We start from the raw sequence: 20,918 nt of genomic DNA on the forward strand, positions 1-20,918 counted from the left end.
TAGAACTGAACTCCGCCCCTTTGCGTGGGACGCAGCCAATAGCAGTATACGTTACTTAAGCGGGAGAATTCATTCGTCTCTGAAGATGATGTTGATGTTTTGTAACCATTTAGAACTGTAAAGAAGGGTCTTGACTTTATTTGCTGAACACGTATGTATAAAACACTAACACCTTTATGTTAGCTTTCCAACATGTTATTACAAGCTAGTTGTTTGTCATAGACGATGACAATGGTTTCAACACTTTTACTGTAATGTTGGGGCACTGTCAAAGTATTGAGCTGACTAGGGCTAGCAGTTCCATAATGTAACGTTCAATGCATGGAAGTATTTCTATCTATCTATGTGTGTTATGTTAATATGTTCCCTAACAAATTGCTGCTAGTTAGCTGTGTCTGACTATCAGCTGCTTACTAACTAGACCATTGATTAGCTAGCTCAATCCGGCATTAAGGTAAGGGGTGAAATAAAAGCCTGCACACACAGGACAGTAGAGCAAATCAATCTAACAGTATTTGTCACATTCTTCGTGAACCGTAAATGTGCACTGAAAATGACATAGCCTTTTCCAATAATGCGGAGTAAAAAAAAAAGAAATTAGAATATTATATGACAGTACAGTACAGCATAGTATAATAAAATGTATAACATAATAAAGAATACCTTGCGATTTGGTTAGATCTTTTTTTTTTTAACACACAGTGATGCGTTGGTTCTGGATGTTAAAATTAGTTCCTTTAATAGAAACAATGAATGCCTTTCATCTCAGCAAAGAAATTAAATAGTGCAACACATTTCTATGTTAGTATTTAGGTGATGTGCTGTATATGCATGCCTCAGAATCAGTTTTGAAACATCTGGATGCCACTTTGCGTTATCACTGGTGCGCACTTTGGCACTGATCATTGTCTTTTCTACACTTGGGTTGGTTAGGGCGTCCTGATTTCCAGAAGGGCCAGACATTGTTTAATGTTTGTTGTACTGCAGATACTTCCAGAAAATGTTATCCATAAAATAAATAGGTAAAACAGCAGTTATGAAATGCGTTCTCAAGACTGGCAAATCATACAGATATCGCTGGCTTATTCAGATCGAGTTGTTTACTATGTTTAATTATGTTTACTATGGTCCACAATCATGGTATGTCTTGCAGAGTAACCTTAAGCCAGATGTTTTGGTATCTATGAGGCAAGTCAAATGTTTGATAAATTAAATTGTTATTGTTCAATGTGATTGCTTGCCTTGGTGTATGTGTATTTCTCATATATTTATATAATATTTTTTATTATTATTGCTGTAATACAGGGGTCTGTTAAAGGACTTAGTACTCAGCTTGATTTCTCTGTATCAATAATGGTAAAAGCGTGCGTGTGTGTGTGTTGCTCACAAACAGGATGCGTCGCTCGGGGGCCCCTAGTCAGCTCTTTGGTAACATGGCCAAGAAGCCCCGGTTTGTCCCTCCTGGAGCTTCTTTGACTGGTCCTCCTGATGTCAATATCCTGCCTGAAAAGGAGCTACTGGTCCCGACACTGGCCCTGGGGAATGTACTGAACAAGGTAAACACATGCCTCACTTTCCTGTTATCCAGAGCCCCAAATGTGACCCCTATTACTATTTTAGTAATTTGATAAGTGAGCATAAAGGAGTCACCAGCTATTTTATTCCAGACTGTGTAATTCCCTCACACGAGTCCTCTCATTCCTGAGTTACTGTTCTCTGTCCTTGAAGGTCCAGAAGAGCCTTTCAAATCCATCCCCTGCACTGCCTCCTGCCCTACCCGTAAAGCCTTTCAGCTTGGCTAATAGCCCCCCAGTGCCAGGCCCGTCCAGAGCTCTAGCCAGGGTGCTGAGTGCAGACAGTAAGGAGAATGGGACAGAGCCTGAAAACCCCACAGAGGAGACCACTGACGACCAAGCTGGTGAGTCAGTCATGGGAGGATGGCAGGTAGCGCAGGTTATGGGGTCAGAATAAATGTTGCTCTTGTAAAGTGTAAAAATATTGTGTAGAAATAAGAACAAGCACAGTATGTTTTATGTGAATAAAAGATGCGCTCTTAGCATCATCACTGAGAGCAATGAGCGTTTTTACTACACTGAATATGATTCAAAAAAGGGTAGCCTTGCTTTGTCATGCTCTTGCGTCTCCTGGGGGTAGGTTGAGCACCTGCAAGCGCAATCGTGGTTATAGGCTAGTGAATGCATTTCTCTCCAAGATGTTGCCTGTACTTCCTTGTTGAACAAAGAAGCGGAATGATTTGGCAAGATGTGCTTTCAAGTGCTATATATGTATGCCTCAGAATCAGGACTGAAACATCTGGATGCCTCTTTGTGTTATCACTGGTGCAATACATCCTTGTTGAGTAAGCAGCAGAACTGTTTGGCAAGAGGTGCTTTGAAGGAGTGTTTATTTTTGTCTTGGTGTTCTGTTTGCATATTCTATAGTCTTGTAAAGATACGGGTGACTGGGACAGGCAATGTAACATACAGTTGTGGAAAAGAATTGGCACCTTGCATTGGAATTCCCCTGATTTCATTATGCAGCAAAGCAATGGCAAAACATCACTGAACCTCCTCCATGTTTACCTGTTAGAAGGTGTTCTTTACTGAACCTCCTCCATGTTTACCTGTTAGAAGGTGTTCTTTACTGAACCTCCTCCATGTTTACCTGTTAGAAGGTGTTCTTTACTGAACCTCCTCCATGTTTACCTGTTAGAAGGTGTTCTTTACTGAACCTCCTCCATGTTTACCTGTTAGAAGGTGTTCTTTACTGAACCTCCTCCATGTTTACCTGTTAGAAGGTGTTCTTTACTGAACCTCCTCCATGTTTACCTGTTAGAAGGTGTTCTTTACTGAACCTCCTCCATGTTTACCTGTTAGAAGGTGTTCTTTACTGAACCTCCTCCATGTTTACCTGTTAGAAGGTGTTCTTTACTGAACCTCCTCCTTGTTTACCTGTTAGAAGGTGTTCTTTACTGAACCTCCTCCTTGTTTACCTGTTAGAAGGTGTTCTTTACTGAACCTCCTCCATGTTTACCTGTTAGAAGGTGTTCTTTACTGAACCTCCTCCATGTTTACCTGTTAGAAGGTGTTCTTTACTGAACCTCCTCCATGTTTACCTGTTAGAAGGTGTTCTTTACTGAACCTCCTCCATGTTTACCTGTTAGAAGGTGTTCTTTACTGAACCTCCTCCTTGTTTACCTGTTAGAAGGTGTTCTTTACTGAACCTCCTCCATGTTTACCTGTTAGAAGGTGTTCTTTACTGAACCTCCTCCATGTTTACCTGTTAGAAGGTGTTCTTTACTGAACCTCCTCCATGTTTACCTGTTAGAAGGTGTTCTTTACTGAACCTCCTCCATGTTTACCTGTTAGAAGGTGTTCTTTACTGAACCTCCTCCATGTTTACCTGTTAGAAGGTGTTCTTTACTGAACCTCCTCCTTGTTTACCTGTTAGAAGGTGTTCTTTACTGAACCTCCTCCTTGTTTACCTGTTAGAAGGTGTTCTTTACTGAACCTCCTCCATGTTTACCTGTTAGAAGGTGTTCTTTACTGAACCTCCTCCATGTTTACCTGTTAGAAGGTGTTCTTTACTGAACCTCCTCCATGTTTACCTGTTAGAAGGTGTTCTTTACTGAACCTCCTCCATGTTTACCTGTTAGAAGGTGTTCTTTACTGAACCTCCTCCTTGTTTACCTGTTAGAAGGTGTTCTTTACTGAACCTCCTCCATGTTTACCTGTTAGAAGGTGTTCTTTACTGAACCTCCTCCATGTTTACCTGTTAGAAGGTGTTCTTTACTGAACCTCCTCCATGTTTACCTGTTAGAAGGTGTTCTTTACTGAACCTCCTCCATGTTTACCTGTTAGAAGGTGTTCTTTACTGAACCTCCTCCATGTTTACCTGTTAGAAGGTGTTCTTTACTGAACCTCCTCCTTGTTTACCTGTTAGAAGGTGTTCTTTACTGAACCTCCTCCTTGTTTACCTGTTAGAAGGTGTTCTTTACTGAACCTCCTCCATGTTTACCTGTTAGAAGGTGTTCTTTACTGAACCTCCTCCATGTTTACCTGTTAGAAGGTGTTCTTTACTGAACCTCCTCCATGTTTACCTGTTAGAAGGTGTTCTTTACTGAACCTCCTCCATGTTTACCTGTTAGAAGGTGTTCTTTACTGAACCTCCTCCTTGTTTACCTGTTAGAAGGTGTTCTTTACTGAACCTCCTCCATGTTTACCTGTTAGAAGGTGTTCTTTACTGAACCTCCTCCATGTTTACCTGTTAGAAGGTGTTCTTTACTGAACCTCCTCCATGTTTACCTGTTAGAAGGTGTTCTTTACTGAACCTCCTCCATGTTTACCTGTTAGAAGGTGTTCTTTACTGAACCTCCTCCATGTTTACCTGTTAGAAGGTGTTCTTTACTGAACCTCCTCCATGTTTACCTGTTAGAAGGTGTTCTTTACTGAACCTCCTCCATGTTTACCTGTTAGAAGGTGTTCTTTACTGAACCTCCTCCTTGTTTACCTGTTAGAAGGTGTTCTTTACTGAACCTCCTCCTTGTTTACCTGTTAGAAGGTGTTCTTTACTGAACCTCCTCCATGTTTACCTGTTAGAAGGTGTTCTTTACTGAACCTCCTCCATGTTTACCTGTTAGAAGGTGTTCTTTACTGAACCTCCTCCATGTTTACCTGTTAGAAGGTGTTCTTTACTGAACCTCCTCCATGTTTACCTGTTAGAAGGTGTTCTTTACTGAACCTCCTCCTTGTTTACCTGTTAGAAGGTGTTCTTTACTGAACCTCCTCCATGTTTACCTGTTAGAAGGTGTTCTTTACTGAACATCCTCCATGTTTACCTGTTAGAAGGTGTTCTTTACTGAACCTCCTCCATGTTTACCTGTTAGAAGGTGTTCTTTACTGAACCTCCTCCATGTTTACCTGTTAGAAGGTGTTCTTTACTGAACCTCCTCCATGTTTACCTGTTAGAAGGTGTTCTTTACTGAACCTCCTCCTTGTTTACCTGTTAGAAGGTGTTGTTTTCTTTCAAGCCTTAGTTTTTTTTTCTGTGTAGAAATGGGGTGCTTTACTAAAAGGTTCTAATTCAGTCTCATCTGTGCACAGGAGATTGTCCCTGAATAATTGTGGAGTGGTCAGGTGTGTTTTGGCAATTTGCAGTCATGTTCTCATGTCTCTCAGCAGTGGGGTCCTTTTGGGTCTCCAAATATACAACCTCTTTTATTAAGCTGGCGACAGATGGTGTGAGTTGAAACTGTCATAATTTGTTTCTGATGATCAGCTAGAATCTGTGTCAGTTGACGGAGGTGCTTTTGACACAATTTAATTAATCCTTCGCTGTGATCTTCCATCGAGTTCTGTCTTGTGGCCATGCCCAGGAAGATTGGAGCAGTAGTGGCATGGGTCTTAAACATCTTTATAACATTAGGTGTGGTGGAAACAGGAGCATCACGGTCTCTGGGAACTGAACTGTAGCCTTGAGATTGTCAATCTTGAAATTGCTACAGTCTTGTGTCCATGCTGATTGCTTTACATACAAAACCGGATAATTAATTTTAACTGATTGGATGAGTGATTTTAATATTCCAAGCACTTGTAACACATCACAGATGATTTCATTTTCAAAGTGAAGGTGAATCACCTGCTGGAAATCTAATTATTTGTAATTAGATACTTCTAAAAGGTGGCAGTAACATGTCTATTTTTGGATTTATTTCTGTAATAAACTAAGATTTTGTAAATTATTCAGGTTTTTCTGGTTTTTACAATCTGCAAACATATGTTTCCTAGAGAAAACTGGTCTAAATATGTGGCCAAGACTAAGTTTCTGCTTGTTTTACAACATGCACTTTTCATGGGATAATTGTTAAAACCTCTTCAGTTGGGCAGCCTCTTTCATTGTCATTGACTTTTGTTGTTGTTGTGATGTAAATTTTATTCCTAACTGACCTAGATGTGATGGACAATAATAGTGTGTATGTTGGCAGTGTTGGCACACTTGAATGGTCTTATTAGCCTGGCCTTGTACTTGAATACTGTTCAGGTTACCTGTAATTATGCCTTTCATTGAGCCTTTAAAACATTCCAAAAGACATGTTGTATTTTTAAATCAAGAAATTTGCTATATTCCTTGTCTGTAAACATCAGTAACCCCAGTTTCCCTCAGAAGAAGTTCTTAAAATAATTTGTCATTTGTGTTTTTCGGACAAAACATATTTATTTTTTACCGAAGATTTACAAACTCGGACATTAGCTGAAATGTAAAAAGTTCTCCCCAAAAAGATTGTCTATTCAATAACTAATAATACAACTATTAAACATAATTTCTCCGACAGGCCAATATTTTTGTCCTCATTTGGATTCTACATTCCCCTAAAGTGGAAGTGCAGAATAACAAATCAAAAAATCGCCTGTGTATTAACACATTCATCGCCTGTGTATTAACACCTTCATCGCCTGTGTATTAACACCTTCATCGCCTGTGTATTAACACATTCATCGCCTGTGTATTAACACCTTCATCGCCTGTGTATTAACACATTCATCGCCTGTGTATTAACACATTCATCGCCTGTGTATTAACACATTCATCGCCTGTGTATTAACACCTTCATCGCCTGTGTATTAACACATTCATCGCCTGTGTATTAACACATTCATCGCCTGTGCATTAACACATTCATCGCCTGTGCATTAACACCTTCATCGCCTGTGTATTAACACCTTCATCGCCTGTGTATTAACACCTTCATCGCCTGTGTATTAACACATTCATCGCCTGTGTATTAACACATTCATCGCCTGTGTATTAACACATTCATCGCCTGTGTATTAACACATTCATCGCCTGTGTATTAACACATTCATCGCCTGTGTATTGCAATTCACTGTTTAAATAACATGGAGATGTTCTCAGTGATGCCGTCCGTCATGAGGCAGATGCCATGTTGGCATGGATACTCAGATGAGATCTGTCCATCAGGGGCATCACTGATCATGAAAGGGACAATGATCCTAGCCATGTCCACATTTATGTTCACACAAAAGTGCTTTGACATGTCTCACAGTGTTGTGCTGTAGCTGCGCATGTTCTGAAACATTTTCAAATGTTGGGGTTTTCTTTGATTTAATGATGGAGATCCAAATCTTTGCCAGGAGAACAACATGTTTTCTGATTTTAAAATATTTTCCAAGGGTCTTCATGTTATAGTCAGAAACCAAAGACAAATATTGATGGGGTTGTATCTGAAATGACACTTGTTTTTGTACACATGGTGCTTGATGGAAAAGATGGGCAGGAAAAACCTATACAAACATGAAGAGTATGAATGCATAAATAGAATGTATATTCCGCTTCAGAAGGGAAATGTAGTAGACAAGTATAGCCATCTTAAGGTGTGCATGCAAAGTCTCCATACAACTGGCTGGGATTAATTTAATGTTGTGTCATGGGATTCATTGAAACACACACACACACACACACACACACACACACACACACACACACACACACACACACACACACACTGAATGAAGCCTAGCCAACCATGACAAGCCTTTGTTTGAATCATATAGGTTTGAATGACAGCAGGTCCAGCGTTATGCTAATGAGCGTGGGTTGTGCAGCGGCTACGCGAGGCAGATTAGAGCTGTGCCTGGGATCAGTGAGCACACGCGCTCTGCCCCCCTCCTTCTCAGAGCAACTAGTGCCTCTGTCTCTTCTCCTTTCCCCGCGATCTAGCTATCTCTGGCTTTTTCCTTCTATGCCCCTGTTACTGTTCCCGTCTGCGGATGATTCGTGCTGTGTTCATCCGTGAAATGCGGCTCTGATTTTCTTTGTTATAACAAAACGCGCTTTTACACGGACGCGCGCAATGCGCGCACCTCTTTGGTTAAATCAACGCCGTTTTCCCATCGGTCCTTGAAAGAGAATAATAATAAAGCACATTCATATTTGCAGCTTTTTTTTTTTTTGCCATTTCCCCTATAAAAGAAAACATTTCCCCCCGTATGTTAGAATTTAGTGTAGCAGTTAAAATGAGCGCTGGTTTGAGGTTTAGAGAGACTGGGCTGTAAGTAGGTCGGGCTGGGTTTAAGCGGCTTTAGCCTGCGTCAGCCTAAGCTGGGAGGAATTCACCCAAAGCCCTCCGCGGTAGGCGGGGGCCTAAACGAGGCTGGCCTAGTTAAGCCTGATTCTTATTGTGTGTGTGTTGTGTAACACAGAGCACAGAAGACCTTCAATGAGAGAGAGAGTGTACATGCGTTAGAGTGAGAATGTTTTCTAGAGGAGAGAAATAAGAGATAGAAACAAGGAGGAGAGGAGAGAGTGAGTGAGAGTTAAACCAGTATTAGCCTGAGCCTTGTCACAGCACGCTGGCAGAAGGAACAGAAAGAAAAGGAAGGAAGGGAAACAGACCAAAGATAGAGGAAGAAATTACCAAATCGAAAAAAGGAGAGAAGGGGAAAAGCAAGGGATTGAGCCAAGACTTTATCTTATATAGCCAAGCAGTTATCTAGGCCCGGCCTGGTCTAGTTTTTTGGTCCCGGGCTATGTTCTAAGATGGCGTCTGGGTCTGTCTACATGTCGTCCAGTATGGTGGGCAAAGCTCGCTCCTCAAACTTCACCCTGTCTGAGAAGCTGGACCTCCTGAAGCTGGTCCGCCCACACATCCGAATCCTGGAGGAGCACACGAACAAACACGCCGTCATCGTGGACAAGAACAAATGCTGGGACACCGTGTCTGAGCAGTACAACCTGCTGGGTGGGGACCGGCCCCCCCGCACCGCCCAGGGTCTGCGCACCCTCTACAAGAGGCTGAAGGAGTCCGCCAAACAGGAAGTGATGCAACGGAGACACGCCCAGCCGGAGTACAGAGGCAGTATATCTGAGCCCACCAGGAGAGTGATGGAGATGATTCCTCACCTGTTCCACCATGGACCCATCCACCACGACAAAGACCCTGCGGCCATGCACAGGTGAGAGGAGCAGAGGTCACACCTGTTCACTGTCCCACAGAATGACCACACACACACACACACACACGTCCCACAGAATGACCACAGACACACACACACACACACGTCCCACAGAATGACCACAGACACACACACACACACACACACACACGTGTCCCACAGAATGACCACAGACACACACACACACACACACACACACACACACACACACGTGTCCCACGGACATGCTGCTCACTGTACAGCGCAGGTAATACACACCACTTATTGCGCAGGTGAGCACTCACTTAGGGATGGACAGTGGTGTGTGTGTGTGTGTGTGTGTGTGTGTGTGTGTGTGTGTGTGTGTGTGTGCGTGCTGTAGAGGTCTGCTAGAAATAGGAGGTGTTGCTCTGTATTACTGTACACAGAGCTAACCTCAATCAGTTTAAACACGCCCACATGAATGTACGCTCATTCAGCCTGAAGTATTTAGTTCCAATTCAATTGAAACCACAACTCTATTTCAGTGATGAGACTATAACAACACTTCTTCTGCACAGACAAAGTTGTATTGAATTGAAATTAAAATGTTCTCTTCAAAATGTAAATGGCTGGCTGTGCATGAATGTTTTCATTCTTGCGTTCACAGATTCGACTGATAGGTATATGAAAAGTACTACAAAGCAAACACATTGGCAACAGGTCTTTCAATGATAGTTTCACATTTGTCTCAGCAAAACACACTATATAGTAATTTAACACCTGGACTTTGGTGCTCACACGTGTATTTGTTTGGTCTGGGGGGGGGTAAGATAACATAAATAATTATGTTATATTATTTACCTACTGGTTGATGTGTAATGATATAGTTATAAAGCTGTGTTATGTTGTTTGTTTGCAGGTTGATGTGTAATGATATAGTTATAAAGCTGTGTTATGTTGTTTGTTTGCAGGTTGATGTGTAATGATGTAGTTATAAAGCTGTGTTATGTTGTTTGTTTGCAGGTTGATGTGTAATGATATAGTTATAAAGCTGTGTTATGTTGTTTGTTTGCAGGTTGATGTGTAATGATGTAGTTACAAAGCTGTGTTATGTTGTTTGTTTGCAGGTTGATGTGTAATGATATAGTTATAAAGCTGTGTTATGTTGTTTGTTTGCAGGTTGATGTGTAATGATGTAGTTATAAAGCTGTGTTATGTTGTTTGTTTGCAGGTTGATGTGTAATGATATAGTTATAAAGCTGTGTTATGTTGTTTGTTTGCAGGTTGATGTGTAATGATGTAGTTATAAAGCTGTGTTATGTTGTTTGTTTGCAGGTTGATGTGTAATGATGTAGTTATAAAGCTGTGTTATGTTGTTTGTTTGCAGGTTGATGTGTAATGATGTAGTTATAAAGCTGTGTTATGTTGTTTGTTTGCAGGTTGATGTGTAATGATATAGTTATAAAGCTGTGTTATGTTGTTTGTTTGCAGGTTGATGTGTAATGATGTAGTTATAAAGCTGTGTTATGTTGTTTGTTTGCAGGTTGATGTGTAATGATGTAGTTATAAAGCTGTGTTATGTTGTTTGTTTGCAGGTTGATGTGTAATGATGTAGTTATAAAGCTGTGTTATGTTGTTTGTTTGCAGGTTGATGTGTAATGATGTAGTTATAAAGCTGTGTTATGTTGTTTGTTTGCAGGTTGATGTGTAATGATGTAGTTATAAAGCTGTGTTATGTTGTTTGTTTGCAGGTTGATGTGTAATGATGTAGTTATAAAGCTGTGTTATGTTGTTTGTTTGCAGGTTGATGTGTAATGATATAGTTATAAAGCTGTGTTATGTTGTTTGTTTGCAGGTTGATGTGTAATGATATAGTTATAAAGCTGTGTTATGTTGTTTGTTTGCAGGTTGATGTGTAATGATGTAGTTATAAAGCTGTGTTATGTTGTTTGTTTGCAGGTTGATGTGTAATGATGTAGTTATAAAGCTGTGTTATGTTGTTTGTTTGCAGGTTGATGTGTAATGATGTAGTTATAAAGCTGTGTTATGTTGTTTGTTTGCAGGTTGATGTGTAATGATGTAGTTATAAAGCTGTGTTATGTTGTTTGTTTGCAGGTTGATGTGTAATGATATAGTTATAAAGCTGTGTTATGTTGTTTGTTTGCAGGTTGATGTGTAATGATATAGTTATAAAGCTGTGTTATGTTGTTTGTTTGCAGGTTGATGTGTAATGATATAGTTATAAAGCTGTGTTATGTTGTTTGTTTGCAGGTTGATGTATAGACATGACTCTCCCATTGAGCAGCCTGGCAGCAGCTCCTCTCTCCCCGGCCTCCCAGACTACCCATCAAACCCCATCCCCCTCCGTCTGGACCAGGATGTGGTCAGACTGGACCAGGAAGTGGATGTGAAGCCTCCGCCTGACCTTACCATCCTCTCAACACGTGTGGGGGCGGGGCTGGAAGCAGAAGGAGTGGAGGAGGCAGAGGAGGAGCTGGGCAGTGTCCATGGTTACGATGGCTCCCTCTCTCCCTGCCCGTCCTCAGTCGCCCTGCCTCTCTCTCCCTCACCTGTTCCCCTACATCGTGACCTTTACCCAAATGACATCTACCCCCACCGTGACCCTGACAGGCACCGCCCCCTTCAGCTGGCCAAGGAAGAGCATGAGCAAGTCATGGCCAATCACCGGAAGATGGGGGTATACCTGGAGGAGAAAAGGGAGGGGCTAAAGAGGAAGCAGGAACTGGAAGAGGAGCTTTTGAGAGCGAAGATCAAAGTAGAGAAATTGAGGGCAGCCAGGCTGAGACATGGACTACCACTGCCTCTATAACACACACACCCATGGCATATTTAACTCAGGAGGATGCTCTGAATTGTTTGGATTTGCGTGTGAAACAATGTTTTGTACACTGAAGAGGAAAATCGTTTGTGTGAAAAAGAATTCGGGTGTGATTGCCTGCTGATGTGAGGACGTGTGTGTCTGTTTGTGTGTGTGTCTGGACTGTATGGTCGAGCCATGAAAACGGCACAGGTCTTGACTTTTATCAGATGGAAGAGGTGCTACCATCACTGGTTTTAAAACTGGCAATTACATTTTGGATGGGTTTCCTTTGGTTCTAAATTTCGTGTTGCTTTACCCATTCAATTGGGAGGTCAGAGAAAGGGGAGGAAAACTGTGGGGCAAAGGGGTTGAGGAGGGAGTGTTCCTGTTACAGTGGTGTGACTACGTTCAGTGTTTGTGGTTCAGATCTTCTGTGGTTTCATTATTTGCTATTAAAAGTTTGGTTTTGTTCCGGTTGGTTGGTCTTGTGCTTCATTATCTCCTGTAGCTCTCCCTCCTTTGGCCTTTTCCAACTTCCGCCATCTCTCTTCCTCATAGATACAAGGTACTTCTCATGTTTAGCCGCCCACCTGAAAAGTGAAGAGGGAATCCAAACCCTTAAAGATACTGATCATGGGGTGAAGATACTGATCGTGGGGTTTAGAGTTCTAATGGTTTTATTTTTGATGAACAAAATGAACAGTTTTCACTTTAAGGCAAAGGCAACACCCCCTGTAATATGTGATCTCTCGGGATAAAGTGAGTGAAATGGCTTGGACAGCATATTGCAGCCCAGGGCTGATGTCTCACTCTGGGCATGGCGCTCTAGGGAAGACCCTGGCTGCAGTGAGTTTGGAGGCCTCTGTAGTGGCAACCTCTGCTGGACAAATATCTGAACTGCCACGGTTTAGTTCCTGCTGAATATTAAGTGAATGCAGAAAATGTGGGATTTGTGTGCACATTATTAACAACTTGCCTGAATTGTAGGTTGGCTCTGCCATAGTAAGAACTGAAAAAAATGTAAATTAAATTCTGTTTCAAAAGCCTTAGTTTAATGTGTTAGTGTACAAGTGTGTAATCTACTAAAAGCACAGATCTACTTGTTGTGTAAGTGTTCCTTGTCAATTCTGCTGTTGTTTTCAAGACGCATGGTATTCCTGGAATTCAAGGAGCTCTTTCAGGGTAGCGTATGTGTTTGTTAATCCTTTGATTACTGTTGATGGTTTGGTTTCAGGTTTCCGATGCCGCCCCCAGAGCCTGGGGGGGGGGTGTGGTCCCGCTGGTGTCACCCCGGTGTCAGTTAGTGTTCCCGGCGGGCCGCGGTTCTTCAGTGTGGTGTGGTGTAAGGCCAGCGGGAGGAAACACAAGCGCTGGGAGGGAGATGCCGTCCTGGTGACAAGAGGACGTTGCGCCACACTCAAAGATTTGGAGGGAAAGGACATTGGCAAGGGTGGGTGTGTTGCACTTGATTCTGTATTAAACAGTCACTCTCATTGGGGAAACCTTCATTTCTAATTGGTTTTATGTCCCCTACGGCTAATCTGTGGCTGGGAAACTGGCAATGGAATGTGACTTTTCTGTGCATCTCCTTTGATGTTTGTGTTTAGGTAGTGGATATAAGGTGTCAGAGCTGGCATCGCTGTGTGAAGGAGAGACGTTGACTATAGGAGGCAAGCAGGTTGAGGTGATGGGACTGATATCAGAGCAGGACTACAATAAGGGCCGCTGTTTCGTTGATGTCAATGCGGAGAGGGAGGAGCCTAAGATATCAGCTCCACCTCCTTCTCGACGACCGTCTTCCAAACCGTTCTGCCGTCCGACGCTGTTGGGAGGAGGAACCACGTCTCCGGAAAAGCAGCAATGCAAACCACGTCATGACCCCCAAGCTCCAGGTAATTATACACCAACCAGCCATAACATTGTGACCATCCGCCTAATTTGCCGCCAAAACAGCCCTGACTGTCGAGGCATGGACTCCACTAGACCTCTGAAGGTGTGCTGTGGTATCTGGCACCAAGACGTTAGCAGCAGATCCTTTAATTCTTCTAAGTTGCAAGGTGGGGCCCTCCATGGATCGGACTTGTTTGTCCAGCACATCCCACAAATGCTCGATTGGATTGAGATATGGGGTATTTGGAGGCCAAGTCAACACCTTGAAGTCGTTGTTGTGTTCTTGAAGCCATTCCAAACCATTTTGCTTCCGCCCATGATCCTGTCACCGGTTCACCGCTTCTCTTTCCTTGGACCACTTTTGATTGGTACTGACCACTGCAGACTGGGAACACCCCACAAGGGGCTGCAGTTTTGGAGATGCTCCGACCCAGTCGTCTAGCCATGAAAATGTGTCCCTTGTCAAAGTTGCTCAGATCCTTACGCTTGCCCATTTTCCCATCAACTATGAGGACAGAATGTTCACTTGCTGCCTAATATATCCCACCCACTGACAGGTGCCATGATAACGAGATGATCAGTGTTATTCACTTCACCTGTCAGTGGTCATAATGTTATGGCTGATCGGTGTATAAATGAAATGCATACACACACACACATACACACAAAGTTACACACACTCTTATCTGTTGACTGTGTAGGAGCCCTGGTCATGCCCCGGCCCTCAGCCAATCACCAGTGGGTGTATAATAAGGCAGGCCTCCCAGTAGTGGACGTGGTGGTTGACCCCTACTTGACTGCTCACCTCCGACCCCACCAGAGAGAAGGCCTGCTCTTCCTCTACGAATGTGTCATGGGGATGAGGTAATGTCTACTAATTCAGATGTGTGCACTACCAATATTAAAGCTAGAATCTGCCAGGAATAATATGTTGATTTTATTCTCCCAGTGGGTCCTAGAGGAAAAGTATTTAGAGCAGTTGGCATTCAAACCAGTTCCTCTGCTTACATCTCAAGCTTTTCCATTTGACAAAAGAAGCCGCCCTGGCAGTTTATCTCTCTGCTTTGTGGGCCTGCACCAATGTCTCGTAGTTGACGCAGGTTTCAACTGGAAGCCATTAGAGTGTGTAGAGGGGGATGACATTTGAGCCCTTGGGAGGGCTGTACACTTGGTGGGCTGCAGAATTCTGGGTAAGTTGCAGTTTAATAGCTGAAGCAGAGAGCTCAGCCCACAGTGAGCTGCAGAAGTCCAGACAAGATTGTCTGGATTAGGACCTGCGCCACTATTGTTATAGACCCAGGATGAACAAGTCTCTGCTATGAAGTTTGAATACAACTACAGGTTATTTTTACTAAGAAGGGGCAGGTTGGCCTTCCCCTGGAGGAAGAGCCGCTCTGGCTTGTTGAGGTTGAGCTTGTTGTAGTGACATCCAGTATATATTGGTGTGCTAAGATGAGTATTGCCCCCTGTGTATCAAAGGGAAAAGGCAAAGTAGTTGTAAGAGAGACCTAACAGGATATGACCGCCATGTGACCATATTTATGTTGAGGCAGCTTTTCTGTGTATGGCTCGTGTGGGAACTTATTCTATTGTGTGTGTGTGTGTGTGTGTGTGTGTCAGGGCTACTTGCAGGTACGGCGCTATCTTGGCAGATGAGATGGGTCTGGGTAAGACACTCCAGAGTGTGGCATTGACGTGGACGCTGCTAAAGCAGGGGCTGTATGGAGGGAAACCGGTTGCTAAGCGTGTGCTGGTGGTTGCTCCCGGCAGTCTGGTGCAGAACTGGGGCGCTGAGTTTAAGAAATGGCTCGGCAGGGAGAGGATCAGCATCTACACTGTTGACCAGGTAGGTGAGATGTCATCTACACTGTTGACCAGGTAGGGGAGGTGTCATCTACACTGTTGACCAGGTAGGGAGGTGTCACACTGTTGACCAGGTAAGGGAGGTGTCATCTACACTGTTGACCAGGTAGGGGAGGTGTCATCTACACTGTTGACCAGGTAGGGGAGGTGTCATCTACACTGTTGACCAGGTAGGGAGGTGTCACACTGTTGACCAGGTAGGGGAGGTGTCACACTGTTGACCAGGTAGGGGAGGTGTCACCTACACTGATGACCAGGTAGGGGAGGTGTCACCTACACTGATGACCAGGTAGGGGAGGTGTCATCTACACTGTTGACCAGGTGGGGAGGTGTCATATGTTTTTCATATGTACGTATGGTGTATGGTATTTTACATGTTGTAAGTTACAGCACGTTGTGTTGTTCATTAGGACCACCGGGTGGAGCTGTTTGCGTCCTCTCCTGTCTACAGTGTGTTGGTGATCAGCTATGAGATGCTGCTGCGTTCTCTGGAAGTGGTGAGTCGGTGCACTGCAGCTCCTTCTACGTGAGCCTTCTGTATGACTGTATGGAAATCAGGTTACGGTGCTTCGGTGTCATAATGCTGTGTGTGTGTGTGTGTGTGTGTGTGTGTGTGTGCAGGTGCAGAGGCTGGAGTTTGGGCTGGTGATTTGTGATGAGGGTCACAGACTGAAGAACAGCAGCATCAAGACCTCCTCTGCCATTAGTGGTCTCAGCTGTATGCGGAGAGTTATACTAACCGGTAGACACACACACACACACCCACACACACACACATCCCACACACCCACACATCCCACACACACACACCCACACACACACACATCCCACACACCCACACATCCCACACACACACACCCACACACACACATCCCACACACACACCCACACATCCCACACACCCACACATCCCACACACACACACCCACACACACACACACCCACACGCCCACACACATCCCACACACCCACACACACACACACACACACCCACACATCCCACACACCCACACATCCCACACACACACACACACACACACACACCCACACACACACATCCCACACACCCACACATCCCACACACACACACACACACACACCCACACATCCCACACACTCACACACACACCCACACATCCCACACACCCACACATCCCACACACACACACACCCACACGCCCACACACATCTCACTTTTCTTGGCTTTTAACTCTTCTGTCCCACTGTGTTTCTCTGGGACCCTGTGTGTTGTGCTGTAGGTACTCCAGTGCAGAATGACCTGCAGGAGTTCTATGCCATCATAGAGTTTGTGAACCCGGGGATTCTGGGATCGTCTGCTGCCTACAGGAAGGTGTACGAGGAGCCCATCCTCCGGTCCCGACAGCCCACGTGCACTGAGGTGCCTTGCCCCACCTACAAAACACCGTCAGTCTGTCTCCACGGCGGTGCTGTCCCCTTATCTTTGTCTCTTGCCCTGTAGGAGGAGAGGGTTTTGGGGGAGGAGCGAGCAGCTGAGCTCTCTCGTCTGACTGGTCTGTTCATTCTGAGGCGGACCCAAGAAGTCATCAACCGCTACCTGCCGCCTCGTCTGGATTGGACGCTGTTCTGTGGCCCCTCTCCCCTGCAGCGGGGGCTGTACCAGGCTCTCCTCTCCCACCGTGTCGTCCGAGCCTGCCTGCAGGGTCCCGCCCAGACTCACACGTCCCTCGCCTGCATCACCGCCCTGAAGAAGCTCTGCAACCACCCGGGACTCATCTACTCTGCTATACAGGTACAATACCGGACGCGCACCACAGACATTTTGAAATGCTTCATTTGAGCCTGAGGGACGTCTCTGATTGCCCCGGATGAAGACAGCGGTCATGTGTTCCAGGAGCGTTCAGACAGGAGCTCAGCGGAGGGTTCCCTGTATGACGGGCTGGGGAGTGCCTTCCCAGGGTCCTACTCTTCTGGAGGCTTCAGTACCACTGACTCAGGGAAACTGCTAGTCCTGTCAGACCTACTGGCTGCTATACATCACCTCAGCCCTGCTGACAGGTGTGTGTGTGTGTGTGTGTGTGTCAATGGAGCTTGTCACATTGTCCCATACCTGTGAGCTGATCTCCGCCAGTTTTTTCTCTGTGTGTACAGGGTGGTGGTGGTGTCTAACTACACCCAGACGTTAGACCTCCTCCAGGACATGTGTGTCCAGCGGGCATACACCTACTGCCGTCTGGACGGCCACACCCCCACCATCCAGAGGCAGCGGTTGGTGGACAACTTCAACAGCCCTCACTCCACCCACTTTGTCTTCCTCTTGAGTTCTAAAGCCGGAGGGGTGGGGCTTAATCTGATTGGCGCATGCCACCTTGTGCTCTATGACATTGACTGGAACCCTGCTAACGATATACAGGTACGAACACGCCCCCTCTGTCTTTTTTCTACACATTTGAAAACACATGGAGGAGTGCGGATGATGCCTTCCTGGTATTGTTTGTGATCAGGTGTGTGTGTGTGTGTGTGTGTGTGTGTATGTTTACATCCCCATACAGGCAATGGCGCGAGTGTGGAGAGACGGACAGAAGAAGACTGTCCACATCTACCGCCTGCTAACGGCCGGCACCATAGAAGAGCGGATCTTCCAGAGACAGGTGTCCAAACAGGGCCTTTCTGGGACGGTGGTGGACCTGGGGAAAGGGGCGGAGCACACCAGCTTCTCCTCGGATGATTTGCGCGACCTCTTCAGCCTGTCGGACACGCCCTGTCTGACCCATGACCTGCTACGCTGCTGCTGCAGTATGGATGGGTCGGCGCCAGGTAACATGCGTGCATGTGGAAACTTAAAGTTTACCAATGGATTTGGTTCTGCAATGTTGAAAATGCACTAACTTAAATGTATTTAGAAGAAAAAGAGAAGCACGAGGGTGTCGGTGTCTATATTTGTCTGCGTCTGTTTATCTTTCTACTTGTGTATTCTAGAAGTAGAAGAAGGTGACGATCCTGCATCTGATAGGCCATGTCAGCTGGGTCGTCATGGTGACCGTGGCGGGGCGGGGCAGAAGCATCTCAGCATGTCAGAACTGATGCAGTGGAGACATTTTGCAGGGGACACAGTCACCTTCAGAGATGCTTACCTGGATAATGCACGAAACAATGTCTCCTTCGCCTTCCAGTCCACTATCACACACACTCCTCAATAACACACACACACTGCACAAATGAGAAAGAAGTCCTTCCAGTCCACTATCACACACACTCCTCAATAACACACACACACTGCACAAATGAGAAAGAAGTCCTTCCAGTCCACTATCACACACACTTCTCAATAACACACACACACTTCACAAATGAGAAAGAAGTCCTTCCTGGCCATCAGTGGACTGTATGTTATTCTTTCTTTCTGAACCATTTTTACTGTTTGATGAAAGAGTGTAAAATTGTTTATCAAATATTTCTGAACCATTTTTACTGTTTGATGAAAGAGTGTAAAATTGTTTATCAAATAAACGACTGAATTATGCTGTATTCCATCTATTTATTGTTCGTTCTCTAGCAGAAAAAGTGCAAAATAATAAAACTATTATATATTATATGTATACCACTGTACTTTTTTCTTTCCTTTCAAAAAAAGTTGAAAAGGAAAGTTTTGAGTGAGGAATTTTTCCAATTTGCAGTGGTCTCTTAATTTGAACCCTTCTGTTCCTCACTCAAAACCTTCCTTTTTGACTTTTTTGGAAAGGAAAAAGGTGCAGTGGTCTCTTAATTTCTTTCCGGAGCTGTTTTATGATATACCTTTTTTTTTTTAACAAACACTACCAAAATGAATGGCTTCAGTTGGATTTTCGGGTGCCTAAGACTTTTACACATTATTGTATATATGAGCAATAAGGGCCTAGGGGGTATGGTATTCGGCCACAGTAGCCTGCTAAAACATTTACTTCTACAGACTCCCCCTCACACAACCCTTAGCTGTGGTATATTAGCCAATTACCAAAAACCTGAAGTGAAAACAACAAATATTGTACTGGCATCAAACAGTCTGATGTATTATGTGTTGGCCAACTAGCATTCAGGCCTTAAACCACCCAGTTTATAACAGCTTGGTAGGTTAATTACATCACTTTCACGGCTATTTATCTAGGGTCCTAAAGCTGATTTCTATTTCTTTGTTTTAATTGACCCACCCACAGCTGTCATGGAGGGTGTGTGTACACAAACCAGCACCCGGGGGTGAGCCTGCATTAGGTCTTTATAATTGCTACTTGTAGAGATCCTCAATTCTCTTCTGTTGCTAGAAGTCTGCACATTATCTTTGTGGGTTTTTGTTTAATATACTTCTGAGAACCTGCATTTCATGGACATTTTGAATATTTTTGTGTTACAGTGTGTCTCTTTCTCTCGTAGTCCTATGTAGGACAATCTGAAGGCTGGGTGTTTGGAGCCCATTCAATGGGTTGTTGGCTTGTGCTTTAGCGCATGTGTTCCTCTCTCCACCAGAGCAGCAAGACCCTGCATGGCAGTGTGTCCTGGTTTTAGATGGTTTAGTCTCTGTCTGTGTACATGTGTCACTGTGGCTGGGTAAGTGGGTAAGTTGGCATGACAGAGTGAACGGAGTCAATCTGTCATGCGCCGTCCTCAACACATAACATAACAATGACCAGGCCCGCTCGCAGTAATTGTTTTCTGCGCTGGCTGTGTAACAAATGGACCAGGGCTTGAATTAGTGACTCTACCTCCTGCACCTGAGAGGTCCAAACTTGGCAGAGGAATCAGGTCATCTCTGAGCCTCAACACTGTTAGCTTACAGAACTGAAGTCTAAAAATGCGATCAACTACATTGGCACCTTTGCACGATTTACTATTTCTTGTACATGAAGTTGAGTTTGATTAGAAGCACCTGATACCCGGCAGTGTGATTTATCTGAGCCGTGGTGACTTGCAGGTATTCAACCAGTGAAGAGACCAAGAAACAGTCCTGCGCTAGGGCTGTTTCACTGCAAAATGGGACACCAGTCATCAAGGCTCAGGCCTGATGACTCATCATGAAAGCCACAGATCAGTGACAGTTAAAGTACCACTTTGGTACAGAATGAGATCACCTTAGTAACCACCTTAACACAACCACAGAGTCGCACTCGACATCTGCTCTTCCAAGGCACGCCACGACACTCGCAACGCAGTGCACTGCGTCGGTTTGTGGGCCGTGGTGTTTGCACGTGTCCGCCAGGCAAAGTCAGCCTCTTTCCAGAGAATTCTATTTTGGGTGGATAGGGTTCACCAATGGAAAGATGCCAGCGTTCTGGCTCCTCAGTCGGCGCAGCTTTAGAACGTGATCCGGTGTGCCTAACACGCAGTGGTCTAGTGGAGGGGTTAACCACACTTCATGCTGTGTGCCATTAATCTACCTTTAATTTTCCCCATGGCCAGCA

The 20,918-nt window shown here is 44.5% G+C and overlaps 2 protein-coding genes across 2 annotated transcripts; both read left to right on the forward strand.

Moving 5' to 3' along the window:
• Positions 1 to 67: 67 nt before the first annotated feature.
• Positions 68 to 18,969, forward strand: rad54b (RAD54 homolog B). Its single transcript, XM_010884731.4, has 15 exons — positions 68 to 151; positions 1,394 to 1,556; positions 1,729 to 1,918; positions 12,989 to 13,204; positions 13,362 to 13,646; positions 14,346 to 14,508; positions 15,265 to 15,490; positions 15,918 to 16,004; positions 16,129 to 16,249; positions 16,767 to 16,906; positions 16,988 to 17,278; positions 17,381 to 17,544; positions 17,638 to 17,899; positions 18,039 to 18,303; positions 18,466 to 18,969. The coding sequence occupies exons 2-15, from the start codon at positions 1,395 to 1,397 to the stop codon at positions 18,684 to 18,686; spliced, it is 2,793 nt and encodes a 930-aa protein (XP_010883033.1). The 5' UTR covers positions 68 to 151; position 1,394; the 3' UTR covers positions 18,687 to 18,969.
• LOC114829676 (fibrinogen silencer-binding protein) lies at positions 7,969 to 12,228 on the forward strand. The gene is made up of 2 exons (XM_029115382.2): positions 7,969 to 8,972; positions 11,205 to 12,228. Exons 1-2 carry the CDS (start codon positions 8,557 to 8,559, stop codon positions 11,761 to 11,763), a joined length of 975 nt encoding a protein of 324 aa, XP_028971215.1. The 5' UTR covers positions 7,969 to 8,556; the 3' UTR covers positions 11,764 to 12,228.
• Positions 18,970 to 20,918: the final 1,949 nt, after the last annotated feature.

Source organism: Esox lucius, chromosome 20, assembly GCF_011004845.1.
Source record: "Esox lucius isolate fEsoLuc1 chromosome 20, fEsoLuc1.pri, whole genome shotgun sequence".
Classification (NCBI taxonomy): Eukaryota; Metazoa; Chordata; class Actinopteri; order Esociformes; family Esocidae; genus Esox; species Esox lucius.